General features: G+C 40.3%; 1 protein-coding gene across 8 annotated transcripts in view; it reads left to right on the plus strand.

Moving 5' to 3' along the window:
• The first annotated feature begins 241 nt into the window (after nt 1-241).
• Nucleotides 242-16,303, plus strand: part of CD200 (CD200 molecule) — a 30,447-nt gene continuing 14,385 nt past the window's right edge. The window contains exons 1-6 of one of the 8 annotated variants that reach the window (XM_034957076.3): nt 1,010-1,168; nt 2,803-2,820; nt 3,884-3,958; nt 8,843-8,924; nt 12,808-13,134; nt 15,401-15,673. In XM_034957076.3, the coding sequence (XP_034812967.1) occupies nt 1,157-1,168; nt 2,803-2,820; nt 3,884-3,958; nt 8,843-8,924; nt 12,808-13,134; nt 15,401-15,673 (787 nt within the window). In that variant the 5' untranslated portion in view covers nt 1,010-1,156. Of the gene's footprint in view, nt 643-1,009; nt 1,169-2,802; nt 2,821-3,883; nt 3,959-8,842; nt 8,925-12,807; nt 13,135-15,400; nt 15,674-16,303 lie in introns of those variants that run through there. The other 7 variants (XM_003825091.7, XM_034957077.3, XM_034957078.3 and 4 more) reach the window with 7 other exon arrangements.

Genomic DNA, 16,303 nt, shown 5'->3' on the forward strand with positions numbered 1-16,303 from the left:
AGCTTGGACAACAGAGCGAGACTTTGTCTGTAAAAAGAAGCAAAAACAAAACCCCAAAGCTTTGTCCCAGCTCCTTATGAGAGGGTGGTAGTAGTAAAACACAAAAGCCTTCAGGAGGTGAACACTTGATGATTTCTTTGTCCTTTTTTTTTTTTTTTTAAGAGCCAAGCACTCTGGAACAAGAAGACGAAGGAGGAGGAGGAGGGGGAGGAGGAGAAGGAGAAGGAGGAGAAGGAGAAGGAGGAAGAGGAGGAGGAGGGCCGGGCGCGGTGGCTCAAGCCTGTAATCCCAGCACTTTGGGAGGCCGAGGCGGGCGGATCACGAGGTCAAGAGACCGAGACCATCCTGGCTAACACGGTGAAACCCCGTCTCTACTAAAAATACAAAAAATTAGCCGGGCATGGTGGCGGGCATCTGTAGTCCCAGCTACTCGGGAGGCTGAGGCAGGAGAATGGCGTGAACCCGGGAGGCGGAGCTTGTAGTGAGCCGAGATAGCGCCACTGCAGTCCAGCCTGGACCGCAGAGCGAGACTCCGTCTCAAGAAGAAGGAGAAGAAGGAGAAGGAGAAGGGAAAAAGGAATCCTCATCATTAATGCAAGTGGAAGGAAACTCTTCACCAAAGAATTGATCACATCATGAAAGGTGAAATCATTACGGAATTGATTGCTTAAATATATAATTTGAATCTGGATTTAAAAATAATAAATGTAAGTTTTTTCTTTAAAAAAAAAAAGTCCATTGGTTAAATTCAGCTTGAATCCTTTGCCACTACATCAAGAGCTAACAGTTCAACAACTGATCTCCACAACCTCCCACCTCATTTCCTTTCTCAGTCCAGGTAGCAGGAAAATGGAAAAAAAAAAAAATGATTTTTTTTTTCCAAACACTTTGTCAGTTTCCCCAGCGGTCACCTTTGAAAAGGGAAAAATGTCTGAAAATAGACAAAGCTGAATATAAATATCATTTAATTCCCCCCACACAGACAGCCTCCGCTCCTGTGAGGGCGTGGGGAAAAGGCAGTGGAAGAGGGGGTCTAGGGAGGAGGAAGAGGCGGGAGGTGCGGCGGGGGCACAGGTGACGCTCCTCCCGCCTGCCTAGCAGAGCTCCAGGCGCACATCCGCAGTCAGCCAGCTCGCGCGCGCCTCCAGGAGCGAGGATGGAGAGGCTGGTGAGCGGGGCCGGGGCTTGGGAAGGAGGGCGCAGGGCGGGCGATGTTGAGCCGGTGGCCCTGGGGCGGGCGGCGAGTGGAAGGCGCGGAGCTTCGGCTCTCGCCACAATCTGGTCCGGGGACTAGATCAGCGGTGTTGATGGCAGCGCTTTTCTCTAAGCGCTTTATCTTGCTGAGAAGCGGATTTTGCCTTCCAAAGGGTGGTTTACAGGCAGCTGCTGGCGTCCAGATTCTCCATTCCAATTGCCTGAAAAAAAGATGCACCAGGCCGGGACTCCGGGGGCTCTTGATCCGCGCTGACGAAGCTGGCGCATCCTCCGGGCAGGCTCGGCTCGGCTCACTGGCTCCAGCTCCCAAAGCTGGGGAGGCACAGCCTATTTTAAACTGCCCCCAAAAGGGAAGGAGAAATGCTGTATTGGTTCCATATTGGCACCAAAAGCTGCGGCGGAGATACAGATTTCCAGGCTCGCTTTCTCCGGGAGAGCTCCTGCGTCTCCTCTTTGTTACGCAGCCCCTTTCTCCCTCCTAGCCCTTGCCTGGGGGAAGCCATGAAGGATCAGTTAAAGCTGAAGCTACACTTGAGAGAGCTGAAATGCTCTGTGATCATAATGCTTTGAAGGGTTAACCCCGGGTATCTAGAGAAACAGACATTTTGTTTATTCGGAACCAGCTTACAAGACAAAAAACGGAGAAGGTTTTCATATATCCCATTGGTATATGAAATCCAAATACAATGATATTGGTATAAGAATCCAAATACAATGAATGCCTCAAGATAATTTTTTCATGTATGGTTTGTTGGCAAGACCACATAGCCAATGATTTCGCTGTCTTTCTTAACAAAGGAGAATGGTGGTCTGTGAGCTACGGTCTACTGCAAGCTAGATGCTGTTAATCTTCTTTGTAACTATCCTTCTAAAAATGAATTATTACCTCGTTTTACACATAAACAGGCGGAAAGGCTGATATTTCCAAGTCCTTGTGACTACATGTGGGGTAATGTGGATTTGGGCATAGAAACTTGCTGAGGAAGAGGCATGAATAGGGGCAATATAGCTACCAGGTGGGCAGCTGTCTGGTAAGACCCAGGTTTTTGTGAACCCTGGACTGCATGGCAAGGGTTATAAGTGGGCTTCTTTGTTTTCAGGACTGTAGTTCCCCCTATATGATTTGATCGATTAATTTTTTTAGCTACCTAACACGTATTGGCATTTACTATAACCTAGGCTCTATACTAAGTGCTTTAATTGCCTAATTCTCATAATAACTATGTGAGATAAGAGCAACATTTATTTAGTGCTTATTTCTACTGGCAGTATTCTAGGAGCTTTATATACTACTTCATTTAGTCTTTTTAACCATTAGATTGGTACTATTACTTTTCCGGAGTCTCAGAGAGGTAAAATGATTTCTTTTGCTCACAAATCTAGTATTTGTTTTAGCCCCGATCACCTCCCTGTAAATATATAAATACTGTTGTTTTCAGATTGGTCGTATTTTCAGTTATTCTGCACAGACTCAAGGAAAAAAAACCTGTAAAATAAAAATATGTATCTATTTAAGAGTAAGGCTTTCCTTCTGATTTCCTTTGCCTCAATCACTGTGTTTTGTTTCTTAACATTGCTGGCTCCCAGTCCACAATATATGGTTTGGTATGTATCTGCTTTCTCTCTTGTCCTAAAACACAGATTTTCTCTATGAGAGCTTGTCCATTCTGCATTCTTCATCATGGCCTCTGGTAGAGCCTGGATTTCCACGTCAGAGAAGCCTAATGGTTTAAAAAATATCACATAGAATTGGAATGCCAGTATCTGTCTCCACAATTGCCTTAGCTGAAAATAAAACAAAATGTGTTGGGTGGGCACTGGCAATGGAGCCTGAGGAAATATTTGGCCTGATTTTTTCTGACTTTCCTAGATAATTAGATAGGATGGAACAGTCTCAGTAATACTGAGAAAATTATCGAGTTATATATTTTTTTCACTTCAAAACCAAAGCCTTTGTGAGTATAATACCCAGCAGTGGATGGGCAGGGTGAGCAGATCTTTGTAGGCTGTATGTATTCAGGCAGCTGAACCATCTTGGGTTTCTCAAAGAGCAGTGACTATGTTATTAGTCTTAGACCTATGAAGACAGGAAGAGAAGTCACAAGGAAGGGATAGCATGCTTATGGTATGCTTGGGTATCGAATAATAAAATATATCTGCAAAGAATAATTTGTCCTAATGGCACCTTCAGATGATATAATCTTGAATTCTCTGTAGCCTTAGAGATGTAAGGAAAAAGCAACATACATCACAAAGATCAGTATTACTGTGTACTATGATGCCACTGCATGGGGTCCAGGATGAGAGTCTAAGTGATTGGTTCTCTCTAGCTGAAGACAAGAAGACACTCAGGTATGTGGCAGCACTTGGGATAGGCCACAGGGCGGCGAGACATCATTCCTTCCAGGACATCTATCCTGAAAGATCCATCAGGAATACTGTGAAGGAGATAGTGATGGAGACTCCTTGTCTCTGGCAGTTAGAGTGAGTGCTGAAGAAGAGCCCTTTTCCAGCACGCCAGTCTCTAACATGATCTTGGGTCTTCACCCAGACCATGACAGCTCTGGTGCTCAACACACACAACCACCTCCAGGGTACAAGTTGGCCCCAAGAGAGCTGAGACAATATTGGCTCCAATTTTTATCATCTCATTGATCTCAAACCACAGACTCTGACCAGGACAATCGGGGGCCCTCTCCTTACAGCTACACTCCTAGGAAAGACCACCATCAATGATTACCAGGTAATTTTCTACCCCTACCTATGAAGGGACTTGGTTAGTAACTTCTCTTGCTAGAGGAAAAATGAAGCTTATTATATAAGATTAATGTTTGTGAAACACCTGTTATTTGGAATTGGTTGGGTACTTCCTCTTGAAATTTCCCTCATTAAGTTTAGGTCATGGCTGTTTCATAAGGAAAGAAAAGGGCATGTATTGACTGGAATTAAAATTAACAAATCCATTGAGTAGGAGGATATTAAAATTGAGTGGCTCCCATTGGACAGGAAAAGGAAGAGAAATCCTTGTGGCAGGTAAAGGAGGAGAGATTTAGATCCTTGAGAACTCCATTCCCTGACCCGCTGCTCCTGAGCCCACAGGACGAAGGCCATTACAAGACAATAAAAATCCCAGAGAAATTGAAAGGCAAACAGAAAGACCCAGCTTGGAGTGATAAGGAAAATGAATTCCAGCAGGGAAGTCATTGTATCTAAAAGGAATGGCAAAAATAGGGCTTAGTTAAGGCAAACACTGAGAATGAGGGGATGGGATTCCCACAGGTAGAATACCACCCTTTAGCAATGATCCTGACCCTAAAGCAAGGTCATTTAAGTGATTATGGGCCAATATTCTAGAAATCAGCTTCAAATTATAGTAGCAATAGATGGGGCTAAACAGGAGCCGATAAGAACATACAACTTCAGAAAGGGATGCCCATGATGGGTTTATTAAGGAAAAAGTGGTCAGGACATCCCGCTAAAGCAACAGGATTCAGTGGATATTGAGGTTCTTGGGGGGCAATGAGACAGGCACCAAGAGACCACTACTTTATGGAAGACTATGATCATACTGCTAAATACCATAAAAGAATAGACAGAGCCAAATAAGAGACTGTTTCTAATGAAACAAGCAGACAATGTCCCAACCTCAGGAATTTAACTCAGTCTGAGAAACAGGAGTAGTTTCAAAACTGTCAAGTCTGCTTTAGTGCTATAATTTTTTTCACTGACAAGAGAGAATGAAAGACTGATAGCTGGGGGAGTGGCGGAGGGTGAGGGGTGTTGACAGGTAGTAAGCATGCTGGAAACAGTGTCTCAAGGTGTGGGGTATATGGTGGGTATATTTGGGAAGTAGTCATTTTCTCTCAAACTGGAAAGCAGATGGGTGTGTTCAGACAAGATCTGGAAGCTGTGGCATGGCAGACAAAGGGAGATGGGACCCCTTTGGCACTGGAGGAAGAGGCTTGAATCTTCTTGGAGCACTAAAAGTTCCAAAAGACCTAAGCAGAAAATGCTTCCAAAGAGGAGGATCTGTATGGCAAGATGACTGTAATCAGGCTCATAAAAGTAAGACCTTACATAAATACAAGTGAGGGGGAAGACATTTCATGTAGGAGGAATGGCTCAAGCAAAAATACCAAGGCGGGAAATTGCGTGGTGCGTTTAGAAGTAGAAAAGGCTAGCTGGCAGGGAGGGGATACATAGGAAGGCAATGGAAATGAATTTGCAAGAATGAAAACAGGCTAAGAACTTTGAACAATTTTCTCTAGATAGTTAGGGGCTATAGAAGAGGATGGCATCTTGTACAAAGAGGAATTTAAGGAAAATTAATCTGTCAATAGTGTGTAAATACGTAAGCTGGATAGTAAACTTAACTAAGTTAGGGACTATATCTGCCTTATGCACCATTGTCTCCAAAGTACCTACCATAGTGCCTGGCATGAAGTCAGACTCAATAGAGATGATTAATAATAGAATAAATGAAAGAAGTATAGTTGTCCCTTGGGATCCATGGGGGCTTTGTTCCAAGACCCTCACAGATACCAATTGGTGGATGGTGCAAGTCCCTTATATGAAATGCTGTAATATTTGCATATAACCTATGCATATCCTCCCATATATATAAACTCATCTCTTGATTATTTATAATTTTAATACAATATAAATTCTATATAAATAGTTCTTATGCTGTATTATTTAGGCAATAATGACAAAAATCTGTGTTTGTTCAGTGCAGATGCTTTTTTAAAAAATGTATTTTCCATCTGTGGTTATCTGAATCCACGGATACAGAACTAACAGATACGGTGGGCCAACTATATGGGCAAAAGTTCAGTTCCAGTAGAAGACAAGACTACTGCACAAAACACTTAGTGTTATGAGCTGAGACTAGGGTGGTAAAGAACAGACACTTCACATGGGTACCAAGGAACAGACACTTCACATGCGAGAATCTAATGTGTAAAGTGACTAATTCCATATCTAGGTAGGGGAAAAATGATTCATCCTGGATGACTTGAGTGCCTGGGAGATAAAAGTACAAAAAAGTAGCTGTTTTGGGTAAAATGACGATTAATTTGATGTTATTCATAAATTTAATTATTCATCATTCCTTCATGTTTTTTTTATTCAACTGACAGCATCTTAGGCAGAAGGAAAGAGAAAAGAACTAATGTAGGAAATAGCTTGGTAATTTCAAGTCATTGAAAGAATGGTGAAGTGGAGCTTGGTGTTCAAGGTGGAAAGCACAGTGACATGAGATTGGGTAGCATGTTTGTAGGTGCTGAGCTGCAGGTAGTGACAGATGGGGTCATGCTTTATTACTAGCAGAGCTTCTAGACAATGACTCAATGGCTTTCAGAGATTCCTTGGCTCTGTGGAAACCGGTTTAAATGCTTTTTAAAAACAGCTTCAAAATTGAATTTAACATATTGTCGCAGGGCAATGAAGCAGGGATTGCTGTGTGAATAGCAGTTTGGTAATTCCTCACAACAATGATTTGGTCATAGGCAATAACAATGTACTTTTGTGACGATGTGTCAAAATTTTTAAACCAACAAAACTTTATACATAGGGGAGGCAAGATAGTGTGGTAATTATGGTTATGAGCTCTGAAACCAGACTGCCTGGGCTTAAATCCCTTCTCTGTCACTTCACAGCTGTGTGACCTTGGGCAATTTACTTAACTTCTCTGTTCCTCATATTCTTTATTTTGAAAATGATAATAATAGTGCTTCCTATATAGATTATATGAAATATTGGATGAAATGCTTTATCTCAAGTGCTAAGAACAGTGCCTAGTACATAATAAATGTTCAATAAATGTTAGCATTAGTGGTTTAGTAACCTTATGCAAAATATAAGTTGGAGTATTATTTTAATGTATCATCTGGTGTGATTTTTTATTCCACCACTTTATTTTTGTCCTCTGGTCTTTCAAGTCAGACAATTAAGCTTCCATTGCCTTAGAGAAGGAATACTAAGCAGAAAATAAATTTTAGTTTCAAAAGCCAAAATTTTGCAATACCAAGAGCCTTGGCATTCCAGTTTCAAAAGACTAATTGCTAAAAGACCAAGGATATAATGTTCATGCTAGAAAGGGTTGATTGGATGAATGCAGAGTGATGGAGGAACTAGCTTTTCTGGCTCAGGGAGATAAATATTTTGTAGGCTGGGAGAGCAAAATGGGACTGATTGATGTCTATGCTCAGATACCAGTTTGCATCCCCAAAATAAGGCCCTGTGTCCAGGCCCCAGACATGGGAAAGTTCAGGAGAGTAGAAAATAGAACCTGCAAGTAGTTGTTGAGATCCAAGAAAAAAATAATACCTGTGTCTCACAGTCCCCTAAAGGGACTGTAGGAAGCAGCATGCTTGTCCATCATGGCAAGTGAACAGTAAAACAGAGATGGATTGATACACAGGAATTTAGGCAGAAAGCCTTGTAGAATTTTCTTTCATCCAGCACAAGGGGAACCCAGGGACAGCCTGGAAGAACATGAGCAAGCACCAGTTCATCTTGTGAGCAATAATTGCACAAACTAATGACAGTGATGACTTGAGGGGAACACAGCCATTTTAGCCAATGCTAGCATAATAGATGGTTGTAATCAATGATTAGCAGTCCTGTCTCATAGCTGGGCATTTTGTGAACCCCCAGGAATGCAGACGCAATGCGAAAGATTGGGACAATTATGGGTTATTGTGGTGGTGAGAGACCGAATTGACAGAGATTATGCAACATTGACTGGAAGTAAATTCTTATCTCCAGTTGGAATAGTAACATGAAATAAAAATAAAGTTCAGTTAAAAACAGATAAAAGTTACATTTTTTAATCATCTCTATTATGAAAAATAGAAATATAGAAAAAATAAAGGAAAAAGTTACATTTCTTTCCTTTGCCCCTTAGTATGAACATACATACAGACCAGATGAATGGATCCATGGCACTATTGCAGAGAAAAGTTCAACTGCCTCTACCCTGACTTATCATTTTATAGAAGGATGATGCCCAGAATAACATTATCTTAAATACTCCCAAGATTTATAAGAAGGCCGAGGATTTCTGCCCAGACACATGAAAATAAGGCAGCGAAGGAAAAAATTAAAGCCAGTACTGCTTTTTAAAACATGCAGTTTATATGTAAGACTTGCAGAATTAAAATCAACGTCAACAAAATTCAAGGCAGTCAAATAATGTTCTTGAAAAGTGGTTACCCTCTGAGTTACATTTTTAACATTAACAGACATGGATTTTTTGGGAAGTGGATGCTGTATAACATTTGTATTCTCAGCATTTTCTGTATTTATTTAAGCCAGTTTGTTTTCCCCAGTGATCCTATGTCTTTGAGACCTCGCTCTTGACAATGGTGGCTTCAGGAGCAAGGCCCCAAATTGCCAGGCATTGCTATTGTGTTGAAGCCACGCTGCTGCTTTTCCCTCCTCATATCCTGAGCATGCTTTGTTATTTCTTCCATTTATAACCTCTAGTTCTGCTCCCACAAAACCAAAATTCTCTGGGGGGTAAAAACTTAGCTACAACATTCCCTGAAATAGCGATTAGATTGAAGCTTCCTTGGATTTGTCCAAATCCAAACCCCCATTTCTGTACTTTGCTTTCTGTCTTCAGGTGATCAGGATGCCCTTCTGTCATCTGTCTACCTACAGCCTGGTTTGGGTCATGGCAGCAGTGGTGCTGTGCACAGCACAAGGTAAAGAAACTCAAATCCCCTGCTTGGAGACCAGCAAACACAATTTCTGGGGTGAAGACATTTAGCCAGTATTGTTTGTGCTGTGCTGGTTCCATTTGTCTGCATGAATTATTTAAGCATGTAATCTGCCTGGAGGAGTGGACGTGGTTCTTTTCTGCTTTCCACACTTTTGTTTTCGATGTAGAAGCACACTTTGATATTTAGAAGCCGTTTCCATAGTAGATGAACCAGACTTATGAAAAAATCCTCTATTTTAAAATGTCATTTTTCACTTACTGAATTGAATTACAAATAATGAATTCCTCGGTTTTTATATATATGGGAATGCTTGAATTCAATCTTTTTGGAAAGTAATCTGGCAGTAAGCCTTAAAATTGGGTGTGTTACCTTTTTACAGAAAAATGTAGAAAACAATGAAATGTAGATGTTATATAGGCTCATATTATCTATTGTATAACAAATTTGGTTGTGCCATCTACTTATCTACCGAAGTTCCTAGCTCTTCCTCCTCAGTTCCTTGGGAGGCCACACTCACTTTACCACTGGCCTTTTCATCACTTGCAGTGTGATGTTGCTCAGCATCAGCCTCCACAGATGTGGGTGATGCTGGTGAAGATCAGATGGGCTTCATGCCCATCTCCAACTCTGGTCCACAACATTCATCACAGGACTTATCAACTGACCAGAGGAATCTAAGTGAGAATCCATAGAGGTAGGAAAGAATTGTAAATTTCCCCTAAATGATTTCTTCCATAGTCAAAAAGAAAAAAAAAAAAACTCATCTAAGAGTTGAACTCTAGTTTTGAGTTCCCTTTCACTCTGCCTTCTAAAAGCAGTAATTTCTTCAAATCTCTGGTCTGCAAAATCTCAACAAACTTTCAAGAAGTCTCAATCCTAGCAACAGATAGTTTCCCAGAACTTTTCACATCTTCCAAGAATATACATCATTTAGTTTTGAATCATGCAATACTCAGGGGTTCCAGCCTGTATTTGTTATACCCATCTTTCATTCCCTGATATTGTGGGGGAGTTGCTTGTTTGCTCAGCCTTCTTTTTTTTTCTACTTATACTTGTCAACATTTTATCCAGATTAGCAGTCTTTAAAAACAAGTCTGGATGCTTGTGATCAAGTTTACATTTTGTGTACCATTTTATTAGTGTCTTTATCTTTATTAATTCACTGCGATATTTGAAAGGGAGGGTAGGAGGTTTGGAAGTAAGTGTATTCATTTTTAAGTATCTCTTCTTTTCTATTAAATGTTGCTAGAATTAAATGTTTCTCTGAGAACTGTCCTTTCTTTCTTTCTTTCTTTCTTTCTTTCTTTCTTTCTTTCTTTCTTTCTTTCTTTCTTCCTTTCTCTCTCTCTTTCTATGAAATTTCACTCTGTCACCCAGGCTGGAGTGCAGTGGCACAGTCTCAGCTCACTGCAACCTCTGCCTCTCGGGTTCAAGCAATTCTCCTGCCTCAGCCTCCTGAGTAGCTGGGATTACAGGTGCCCGCCACCACGCCTGGCTAATTTTTGTATTTTTAGTAGACACAGGGTTTCACTTTGTTGGCCAGGTTGGTCTCAAACTCCTGACCTCAAGTGATCCACTCGCCTCGGCCTCCCAAAGTGCTGGGATTACAGGCGCGAGCCACTGCACCAGGCATGTCTTACCCATTTCTATAGATTTTTAACATATTATGTTCTCATTGTCATTCAGTTATAATAATTTATGATTTTTTCTATGCTTTCCGGTGTACCTAAGACTTAAAAGAAGTATGTAAATTTCTAATTTTATTGTATTATGAACGGTGTTCAAGGCCATACATAGGGTAGCAACTTTTTTGTAGCCTATTTTGAGTTCAATTTGGAGGAATGTTTTATGTGTGTTTTGAAAAGATTATACATCCTTTCTTTGAGTAAAGTGTGTGTGTCTGTGTGTGTGTGCGTCTTACGATATCTTTATTCATTTAGTATGAGTTATTGGGTTTGTAAAGTTTATTATTTCTCTTTCGTTGTATTGACTTTCTCAAAAGTTTGGCTATTTGTTATTATGTTGAGATTTTCCATCAAATAATCTATCATAGTATGAGTTGCTAATATTGGAGAAGGGAAGAAATTTATATTTATACACACACAGAGAGAGAGATCTACATACATATAAAGTATATAGTGTATATAATATAAACATATAAAACATTGATAATATTAAATACCTAAAGTATATATATAAATATATATTGTTTTTCAAATTTTCTTTTCTTTGTGACATGGACTTACCTTGTCACCCAGGCTGGAGTACAGTGCTGCGATCATTGCTCACTGCATCCTTGAACTCCTGGCCTTAAGCAATCTTCCTGTCCTATGCTCCTGAGTAGCCAGGACTACAAGTACATGACGCTACGGGTGGCTAATTTTTACATTTCTTGTAGAGATAAGGGTCTCATCTCTTGCCCACGCTGATCTTGAACTCCTGGCCTCAAGTGAGTCTTCTACTTTGACTTGCCAAAGCACCAGGATTACAGGCATCAGCCACTGTACCTGGCAGTTTTTCAAATTTCCTATTTAACTTTTTTCCTTTAACAATTGTTTAAATATATTAAATTGAAGGTTCTCGGTATGATTGTGAATTTAAATTTTTTTCTTTGTAATTCTATTAGTTTTGCTTTATATATTTCGGAGTTATATTGTTAGGTGCATAAAGGTTTATGATTACTATAATAGATCTGATTTTAGATTGTTCCTTTTATCATTTTGAAAAATAATTTTTCCCTTCTTACAGTGGTTTTGTCTTCCATTCTTTTTTTTCTCTCCTTTTAGAAGTCTTACTGAACTGATTTTGGAACATTTAAGTCTACTTATTGAATTTTTCCTTAATCCCTTCCATATCATTATCTCTTTGTGCTACATTCTAGAATAATTTCATGGCCTGTTCTTACTTTTTACTAATTTACTCTTCAGTAGCATCTATTTTGCTAAGTCAGCCAATCTGTTGCAATTTTATATTCCTCATTTTCTATATCTCTAATTTCTACTATTCATAATGCTTTTATTATGCTTTTATTACACTTATATCATCACATGTATTCATGTCAAAGTATTGTCTTATGACATCTTTATTCATTTTGTATGAGTTATTGGGTTTGTAAAGTTTATTATTTCTCTTTCATTGTATTGGCTTTCTCAAAAGTTTGGCTATTTGTTTTTATGTTGAGATTTTCCATCAAATAATGTATGATGGTATGAGTTGCTAATATTGAGGAAGGGAAGAAATTACCACCATAGCATTTAGTGAAAGCAGAGGGTGTGTAAATTATTATTTGTGTGCCAAAGCTTCAAGATCCTCCAGAACATTGTCCCATAAATCTCTTTACCTATGTTCCTATATACACTCTTGCTTCCTGGAGGCAGACACCTCTGTTCCACCTGCTTCCTTTGTAGATTGTGTATGTGTGTGTGTTTGTGTGGAATGCATAGGGCTGCTCCATCTTCTTTACTTACAGTGGTCACTCTGCCTGTTATCCTTTGGCCTTTTCCTGCTCTTTGCTTCTACTTCTCCAAGCATGGACAAGATTGGTGAAGCTGCTCTCCTACCTGGCAGTTTACATCTTCAATCTCATTGTACCTACTTCGCAGCTTACACAGATCATTCACAATTTCTTGTAACTGAGAGTTGCTCTCTTGTTTTTCTACTCTGCTACTATTCTTTAAAGATTGAACAAACATATTTGAACCTATATATTTCTCTGGCATCACGTAGGAATGTAAATAAATGTTTTCTTTTTTGCATTTTCTCTCTTTTCTATATTTGACATTGAATATACATTTTATTTATAATCAGGAAAAAGTGTATGTGTGTTACAATCTTTAAATATAAATGTTCTTTTATGATTCCATAGTGCAAGTGGTGACCCAGGATGAAAGAGAGCAGCTGTACACACCTGCTTCCTTAAAATGCTCTCTGCAAAATGCCCAGGAAGCCCTCATTGTGACATGGCAGAAAAAGAAAGCTGTAAGCCCAGAAAACATGGTCACCTTCAGCGAGAACCATGGGGTGGTGATCCAGCCTGCCTATAAGGACAAGATAAACATTACCCAGCTGGGACTCCAAAACTCAACCATCACCTTCTGGAATATCACCCTGGAGGATGAAGGGTGTTACATGTGTCTCTTCAATACCTTTGGTTTTGGGAAGATCTCAGGAACGGCCTGCCTCACCGTCTATGGTGAGAATCTCTGAGAATCATTGTCTGTGTCTGGAAATACTATTTGCAAGAATGTTTGGAATATAGCCGTAGTGCCCAGTTTTTCAGGATTTTAACCACAGAAAGGGTCATGAGAAGATAGCCTTTCATGTCTACTATAGCTGTGTTTATGATTATTTGGAGAGTTCATGGGGCTACACTGAGTTCTTTGGCTGGAGCTATCTTTTCTCTGAGGGATCCTGCTGTCAACAGGAGAAATTTGAGGACCATGGTGAGGGCAACAAGTTCTCCATAAGCAGTGATATGATTCAGACCTGGCTTTGCCACTAGCAATCATGCGACCCTAGAAGGGTCCTATCCACTCTCCACTGGAGTTTCATTGTCTGGACAATAAGTGTGAAATAGATCATTTCTAGGGTCACTTACAACTTCAACTTTTTGGATCTAAGGACAGAGCCAGATTGGACTAGCCTTGAGCCAGTTATGATTGTCCTTCTCATTTTGCTTGGGGAGATAGCTCTTTCAGGATTGATAAGGGCACATAGAGCAGAGCCTTTTCATACCTGAAATGATGCCAACTAAAGATATAACTGGGCAAGAGCATTCTTTTAAAATCCAAGAGGCTTAGTTTGATGAGATTCTTCTTAACTGACACACAGCTGAGATGAAAGATTACGAAGTGAGAATAAGAGATTACTTTGGAGCATGGCACACATGACAGTAGTTTTAGGGAGTAGAGGACAAACTTATGGTTATTAGGAATATTAAGGTGAGAGTTTACTCATGCCAATAATATTGCCCACAGGGAAGAAAAGGCTTAGTAGATGAGAATGCAAGGGAGAGAGGACAATGCCAAAAGAAATTTCTTTTACTTATTTTGCCTATAATGAGTACTCTCTGTAGAATCTTATGTCATTTCTTTCTTGATTTCCACTTCTTTCATTCTCTCTTTTTCTGTTTCTCCTCCCTGTCTCCTTCCTTCCTTTCCTCCCTCTCTGCCTTCCTTTCTTCTTTCCTTCCTCCTAATTTTTCTTTTTTTCTTGTGTCATATTTTTCTCATTTCTGTTCCTTTTTATTCTCTTCCTCTTTTCCTCACCTTTCTTTCTCTTAGTCTCCTTCCTTCACTCATAGACTTTTGTATTTTTTTTTCCTGAAAAGCAGATGTCTCTGAGCTTTAAAGCTAGTAATTCTGTTCTCTTCCACACTGACCTTTTCCATCCACACCTTATAACTTTCATGTAAGCCATTCTTTGATACATCATAGGACCTCAACACTCAGTCTGGCCCATCAACCATATTCATGTTTTTTCATTTTTGTTTCCCTTCTTCCAGTGCTCACAGACATTAGTAATCTTAGCCAGAGCCACAGTTCCATAGCCCTACTTCCCCAACCCAGTGTCTTCTACCTGCCTCTTGAACCTATAAGCACAGTCCAGGCTTTCAGTTAGCACTGCCATTTAATTAACTTGTGGGCTCCAAAGCCAACCACAGAAAGACAAGTTTACATCTGCTTAGAAAAGAAAAATTCTATATTCCAACAAAAATGAACTCACTAGTCAGGGGATTTTCAAAAGGGTACAGGCTACAGCTGGCCTGAAAATAATTTTCTCATAAGCTAGTTATTTTTTCTTAACTTAATCAGGTGATTTCCAGTGCTCTTCCAACAGTCATTTCTTAATTTTTATGGTTATTAGCTACGAATTCCAAATTTTGGTTTTGTGTAGCTCTTCCAAAAAGGGATTTTCCAGCTCTCCTCCATGCGTCTAATTCACTGGTCCAGCTCCAAGAAGAAAATGGCTATCTCTAAGCAGTAGCCTTTCTATGGGCTCTCTGTTCCAAAACTGCCCTAGTGCCTCTGATAGGTACAGGACACATGTATGGCAGTGCTGGTTGATGGTTATTGTCAAGCCATTTAAGAGGAATACCCAGAAGGCAGAGATGCTGCATTGCCCCTGGAAGAGAACAGAATAATTAGGACTGTTTGGGAGAGAAAAGTATCATCTGACTTCTCAATACTCTATGTCCATCTGACAAATTCTGCTACAGACAAATTACAGAAAGGGTCTTTCTCATCACAAGTTTGTACTAGGCCAGTCTCCATCCTGCAGATCAGAAAATTAGACACAAGAGGAACTGGAAAGTCCCCAGTTTGGGTAGGATATGCCATGCTATCTTTCTAGCCTCCATTATCTTTCTATAAGCATATTTCCTTCATCTCTCTGAGGAGACTGCAGGACTCAGACCAGGTGCTTAACTGATAACAGATCATATTTATTTTTTGTCCCAGTACAGCCCATAGTATCCCTTCACTACAAATTCTCTGAAGACCACCTAAATATCACTTGCTCTGCCACTGCCCGCCCAGCCCCCATGGTCTTCTGGAAGGTCCCTCGGTCAGGGATTGAAAATAGTACAGTGACTCTGTCTCACCCAAATGGGACCACGTCTGTTACCAGCATCCTCCATATCAAAGACCCTAAGAATCAGGTGGGGAAGGAGGTGATCTGCCAGGTGCTGCACCTGGGGGCTGTGACCGACTTTAAGCAAACCGTCAACAAAGGTAAGAGAAAGTGAGCAAGGTGGCTGTGGTTGTGTCTGTGTGCATGCACCTGGAAGGCAGTGAATGTCCTGCAGAGGTTTTCAGCCTCTTAGCATAATCTATTTGGAGAAAGAATGGGGCAAATAAGGAAAAAACAAAACAAAACAAAAAAATTGAAGAAACAAATAAAGCAAGTTTTACTTTCATAAATGTGGTTCATTGCCCACACACCAAATGCTGTTGCTGAGATCCATTCATTTATTTATTTCTTCCACTCTACTAACATGTAATTAGGTCTGTTCTGGGCCAGACTTTGGGTTGAACATGAAAAGTGCAGCAATGAGCAAGACTCAGTCTCTAAGCTTCTAGTCTACTAGGGAATAGAGATAAATGGATGGGCAATTGTAAAACTGTGCATTACATTCTCCAGTGAGAAAGCTATGATGCACCATGGGAGGATTGGAGGTTGGGAAGGAGGGGCTCAATCTGGGGGATATTTGGAAGGTTTCCTGGAAGAAGTGACATCTGTGATGAAATCACTGTATAATCTACACTGTGAGAAAGGGACCTATCTTAAGTGCTTTCATCACCCATTTTAAAGCAAACTGCCTCCTATCCAAGTCCCTTTTTGCTTTCTTGTGTTTTTGTCTA

The sequence above is a fragment of the Pan paniscus genome, chromosome 2 (genome assembly GCF_029289425.2).
Source record: "Pan paniscus chromosome 2, NHGRI_mPanPan1-v2.0_pri, whole genome shotgun sequence".
NCBI lineage: Eukaryota > Metazoa > Chordata > Mammalia > Primates > Hominidae > Pan > Pan paniscus.